General features: G+C 45.0%; 2 protein-coding genes across 2 annotated transcripts; both read right to left on the reverse strand.

The window, feature by feature from the left end:
• Nucleotides 1-797: 797 nt before the first annotated feature.
• On the reverse strand, nucleotides 798-1,784 carry LAESUDRAFT_718465 (uncharacterized protein; the record flags this gene model as incomplete). The annotated part of the gene is made up of 3 exons (XM_040907429.1): nucleotides 798-1,370; nucleotides 1,644-1,698; nucleotides 1,756-1,784. The coding sequence occupies 3 exons, from the start codon at nucleotides 1,782-1,784 to the stop codon at nucleotides 798-800; spliced, it is 657 nt and encodes a 218-aa protein (XP_040757602.1).
• Nucleotides 1,785-3,034: 1,250 nt separating this feature from the next.
• On the reverse strand, nucleotides 3,035-4,053 carry LAESUDRAFT_718466 (uncharacterized protein; the record flags this gene model as incomplete). The annotated part of the gene is made up of 4 exons (XM_040907430.1): nucleotides 3,035-3,151; nucleotides 3,202-3,331; nucleotides 3,413-3,495; nucleotides 3,613-4,053. 4 exons carry the CDS (start codon nucleotides 4,051-4,053, stop codon nucleotides 3,035-3,037), a joined length of 771 nt encoding a protein of 256 aa, XP_040757603.1.
• Between the last annotated feature and the right edge of the window lie 2,316 nt (nucleotides 4,054-6,369).

Genomic DNA, 6,369 nt, shown 5'->3' on the forward strand with positions numbered 1-6,369 from the left:
AGGCATAATGGATTTGCGGAGGCACAGTTGATGGGCGATGTGTACTAATAGGGGTAGGCATGGACAGTGAGGCTAACAACAGCTCTGATCTGTCTAGGGAGCGATGAAGTGTGTGTTGCGCATGGCTGTAGAAAGTGAGGTTAGTAATGTGGTGAAATTGATAAGCAGGCAGATTAGATACACGATGAAGTGGACTGAGTGGTGCGACCATCATAAATGTTGATCTGCATGCGAAGAGGATATGGTTGTCTGTGACGGCGCAGACTGTATGATATGAGAACGTAAGAGTATCGACAAAAAATAAGATGACAACGGGCTTGCAAATGGCATTTCGGAATACCCTAGTGATCCTGCCAAGTAGACGATAGTGTGGAGTGCATAACATGGACAGACGTAAGACTTATGCTAAGCCAATGAAGGAAGTATTGAGGGGGATGGTCAGAAGGACAATGAAGAGAGTTATGGTTAGACGTAGAAGGGGAAATGGTGGAGAAGGTCCATTCACATCACCTGAAATAGACAGGGAGGAGATGATCATGGGTCAAAAGTCAACAATGACCGGTGGGTGTGACAGTATAGCAGAAATAAGATGGCATAGCAGTGAAGGGTTTAATGTTGATATCTGAAGTGTTCATGGACAGATTCTATGCATGGGTAAATGAGCGACATGACCGTGCATTATGGCGAAAGCAGAGTGAAGATGTAGAGATCGGATGGAATGTTCACGTTGACGGTACGTAATGATACAAACTCAGACAACTCATTATGCTACAAATACAGTTTGATGATTGGTTACATTAATAATACCACATGTATTCGTCCAAATCCCACTGCATGTCGCTGAGTTGAACAAATTCATTTCCAAGATCTCCTACGCAATCTGAACAACAAGGCCACCCTTCTATGCACCATACGCATTCGCCACATGTGGCACCGATTGTGGATGGGAGGGCATCAGAGTTAGTGAAGTGGAGCCGAAGTGAACCACCGTCATCAAATGTACATGGCTGGTTGATGCATGACCATCGGTGACATGGTGCGTCGGTCTCCCAGTTTTGAACGTGAGTGTCGAAATCGTAACCACACATGAAGAGAATGTTTGCCGACAGCCATTCGTCATCATCTATATATCGAGCACCATATAGTTCACGGGATAGACGTGTCTGATGCCATTTTGCACTGCAGGCGATGTCAGCACTGATGAAGTTTCTCAACAGTCCAGTCCAAGTACGGGTGAGAGGATAGAGGGCGGTCAGCTCTGAACTTCGCATTAACTCAATAGTATCGCATTTGGTAAGCAAACGAGCCCATTGAGCGATTCTGTTAGTGCACTGAGGAGGGTCTAGTATGCTGAAGTCTTCAGATGTATGCTGTAGAATGGCACTTTGCATATCAAAGAGGTGCATTAGTGCAGTTTGCCAGTGTGAATAAGGGACACTGATATGAAGTGTGTCAGGTCACCAACTTGCTTGTCTGTCGAAGAACCTGAGCGCACACAGCCTGCATAAGACGCTGTTCGTGGCACAGAGGAAATGACAGAAGGCATCGAAATCATGGATGCCGATGAGAGCAATGGATCAGAATGAAGCCAGGAGTACGGCGGGGACTATACAGTGCATATCTTTGTTCAGCAAATGGCACACCAGCAAGGTGTCCATGTCAAGGTGGTCGCAGATCTTGAACAGGACGTCCCGCCCTCTTCGAAGGTGTCAGTTAGTCATCGATATGTTGATTGAAAGGCAGTATCGTACTTACAGAGTGACAGCGACAGTTCCACCAGACATGGGTGTAACAGCATGGATCGCAATGAGAGAGCATGCAGGAGGGAAGAGGGGCATGACCCTATATATGTGTGGATAGGTGAAACACGACTCCTGTGATTGGTAATGGCACAGAGGTGATGGAAGGCCACTGTCATAGATGAGTCAGAGTCCAGAATTGTATATAAATGGCTGAATGAAGACAGTTAGCATTGCAGATACTCATCCGATGATGGTGCGAACCGTATTCAACAATGCGGAGTTGGTCACGAGTACATTTTTATGATCACTTGCTCGTGAATTATTGGAAAAGAGACACAAAGCAGTCAGGTAACTTTCATGAAATTGTGTTGCATGTCAGTATGTTGATCAATGAGTAGCAGGGTGCAAATGTTACTCACAATTGCAGATGAAAGATCATCGTTTTACTCTGTCAAACGCCATCCAACAGAGGAGATAGAGTGGGTCAACATCAATCATGCAAGGCCAGCCTCACGGATGCTGTTCCACAATGCAAGTCCGATGACTGTGTCAATGGTTGGAGTAGTTGTCGCAATTGACATCGACGATGAAGGAGGAATCACAGAGTTATCAATCGTGCCTATGCGAGAAAGCGAGTGTCGTTCGATGTGGAGCTGATGGAGTTGAATGAGCGAGACATGGAGATTTTCAAGGTGACTACGAACGATGCTGTAACAGAGGTGATGGATCTGCGAGAGAACACCACCATCATAAGACCACTAGGTACTGACAGATATCTCGTTCCTCGAGGATCATTGGTGTTGATGTGTTATGCAGTTGTGCATGAGCAGAATGGACACAGAGAAGACAGGGTGCATTTGTGTCTGGTGGACGTTTATATACTGTACAAAGCGATCTCATGCCACGTGTAGATTATACAGTAAATGTGTAGGTTGGGATGCAGTGAGTACGACGATTTACACTCACACATGTAGAATATGATGAGTGGTGCCTGGTTTGTGGTACAAAGCTCATCCTTGCGAACTGTAGTGTAGAACATAATGAAAGGAATGCGGAAAAGTGAGTATTTGTGAGCAAATATAAAGTACAGCGGGAATGATGTCGACGGGAGCTAAAGATTACAACAACATGGTACGATATGATGTCGAACAGCATGGGAAGCAAAAGTGATCAAGCATATATGTCGATGACGGCCGTGTATTATAAGCCACGGAGGATATATGTGGAAGCATATCGTAAAGAACAATAAGATATTAGGGCATGACGTTGGACAGGAAAAGAAGCAAAAGTTACTACGCATCCTGTACCATCTTACAAGAGGTTTTGATGGAATGGTAAGTGGTCAGGAAGGTTTGTTGATCATCGCTTTTCGTGGGCACCACACACGATGACAACTTTACACCTAGAGCCTGATGACCATTAAGTGGGATGTTGATGAGCAAATAAAGAGTAGACGTACCTTGATCTCTCCTGCAGATTGCAAGTGAACAATTTCATTCATGGTAAAGTGAACATGTGTACGAGCATGATCTCCAGTGCCTGAGAGTGCGATGTCGGTGAAGACGCTGACATCTATGAAATCACCAGGCCTAAGGAGCGAAGGTTTGCAGAGAGAAATGGATGAGTCTGGCTTTCAAATAGATGTGCATATGCGGTGGGTAATCACCCACTGATGAGCGCATTTGCATGCATCCGCAGCACGAGAATTGCTCGAGTCGATGAACGAGCATACTGGCTGCTGTCCCGGCTGGACCTGGTGAAAAGTTCAGTGTAGTCAAGTGCTATCAGACTACGTGTGAGATACCTTAGTGAATACAGAACGACAGAGAAATAAGGTTGACAATGTTAGAGTTTGCGATTGGTAAGACACGTGAGGCCAAACAGAGATATGTATCAGTTCATGGACAGTTTCGAGGCACTGTTTTTGCACGTTGAAAGGGGCTTCCTGTCCTTTGGACTCGAGCTCGATAAATTGAATGGCCTTAGGGGCATTGTGGACTTGACTGTGAGGTAAAATGGAATTAAGGAATGTATGGTTAACAGAGGAAGTGGACTCATCCGTTCCAATTTCCTGTACTTTCGAGGCATACATCTTAATGAAACCCTGCAACCATATGAGAACTTGCTTTCTACTAGTGCCTGGGTCAGGTGGCAAGACGGTGGATGAATATAATAGATGATAGATCCTAAGCCCATGTCGGTTCTGACTGTCGGCATGGTCAACGTCAGCCCATTCCACCAAGAAGTCAACATCGGTAGGTATAACCTGCCATGAAGGTAGTGTTACGATGTTTCCGTCCTCTTTCAGCATGCATCCAATCTTTTGAGGTCATTAATCATGAACGAGACCCTCTTGAGCTAAGCACATCAAATGGTAAGATTGGGAGACAAACTGAACAGAGAACATGCACCGGTCATGAAGGACATTGTTAACAAAGGGCAGAGGAAATAGACAGCAGAGGGCGGGAGGTGAGGATGTTATACCCACGTGAAAACAATCTCCTATGACAGTCAAGACCAGACCTAGTTCAATAACAAAGTGGAGTATATGTGGCGCACTACGCATAAAATATCAGGTGTGCATTTCAACCATATGCATGACGTAAGTCGGAATCTGTCTCCTGAATACAGGATCTGCCAGTTACGATGCCGTCATGATACCATATGACACCCGCTCATGATATGTATCGAGCTGTGAAATGGTTGCCACCTGCATACATGACACCAATGAGCATTTTATTCATCTGATGCTCTCCCACGCTGATCATTAATGAATGGTCTATGTCAATGATGGGTGTTCTGTCTGAAGCGTGAGGAAGCTCTAAGATCAATAAAGGAGAATCATGCACCAATTGTGTCATCTGTGGCAAATGGACGTTACAAGTGCGACATGCAGTCTCAGGACATGAGGATAGGATGGTTGCAAGTATTTTGTCTGTAGAGGTGTGCAACGGAGTATGAGAAAGGTGGTCCCATGTAGTAGGGTACACGTTGACAATGTTACCTATGAATTCACCGCCCATGTTAGCACCAGATAGAGAACAACCAGAGCAATAGGTGGTTGTGGAGAACACGGAGTGGATTCCATCCAGTATAGCTTCCAATACTTGAAACAGCAATGGTCAGATGAGAACCGTAGTGAGGGAAGCGTGCAGCATTCATTCCATACAACACATTTCTCATTGTGTCATGCACCGTTTCCAGAAGACGGAGGTCCATGGTGGCAGCAGAAAAACTATTAAGTAAATCAGCAAGGACAGAGGGACAGTTCATTTGCTGTTGTACAGAAGTTAATGACCCTTCACGATACAAGTTCCACAGGATGCAAAGAATTGCATCATAGGCACAGCTGTAATTGTGACTGTCCCAGATTAGATCAGAAGGGACGTAGTAAGTCATGTCATGAGAGGAATTGTTGTCGCCATGCAGACACACATGTTTGGATGAAGATTCGTCTGTGGCTGATGTCCAGCAACCTTCGATGCGATGAGAGCACTTCTGCAGAGGAGCAGTGGACAAATGAACAGCAGTTGGTGATTGCACTGATGATGTATCTTCTGTGGAGGTGGTATGGACAGCATCGTGTTTGTGTTGTCTAGATGCTGGTGGCTGGCATCTACCTATAATTCTCCACTGTCCATCTTCAGTTGTAACATGCATGGAAGTGTCTGGCTCACTCGACCAGTCAAGTGCTCGAGGTATACATTTAGGAACAAGGGACACACCCTTCCAACGTTGAAATGAACTGATCAAAGATGATCATGCTACACCACATACATTATCGTGTAAGTCATTTTCATACTGAAGCCATGTAATCTCATCGAGCAATTCCAGGTGGCAAAATTCCCAGCACAAAGCACCTGATAGCCCTCCACAGACCTTGTTTGCATCAAATCTACCAATAATTACAGTTTTGTGCAGAGAAGAACTGCAGGACAAGCAAGTGTATATAGACTGATGATTTCGGCAGTGCATTAGATGACAAACGTTGAATGGTCTAGTGCGACCTTGCGAACAGAAATCTGTCATAGCAAAGTAAGGCAGCACGTAAATCTGCTCCCGCTCTATAAGCACGGATGAATCCGTTGGTAACAGACAATGAATTCGATCCTTGTTGCATGTCAACGGAATCACATTCTCAGGTAAGCCATCAAGCTGAAAAGGCTTTGGAGGAGACGTGAGTTTAACAAATAAAGTATCCAGGACATCCTGCCCTAAGGGAGTATGGAAGCTACTCCATGCATATACTGTACCCTCCACACCATTGGTTACACAAATCTCAGTGGCTTCATTATACTTCAGTAGGACAGGCATCTCCTTGCATAAAGACAATATACCTGCACAATGTTCAGTCAATGACGGAGGTAGCCTCCACAGAATGTTTTGCAAAAGTGATGAAATATGGTCAGAGTTTCGCATCGGATCAGTTACAGAACAATCTGTTCGATAATCGGTACGTGATGAAGATGTACGAGATGGAGAGGCCCAACAATCAATGAAATAAAAGTGAGTTAGCTGCTGATGATGTTCACGAGCAAAACGCTCAGCTGAATGCATATTAATCGCATCTCGGTGCGAGTTCAAACCCGTAATGATGGCAACATTATGGAACTCAGCCCATGTCAGG

This window comes from Laetiporus sulphureus (genome assembly GCF_001632365.1).
Source record: "Laetiporus sulphureus 93-53 unplaced genomic scaffold LAESUscaffold_106, whole genome shotgun sequence".
NCBI lineage: Eukaryota > Fungi > Basidiomycota > Agaricomycetes > Polyporales > Laetiporaceae > Laetiporus > Laetiporus sulphureus.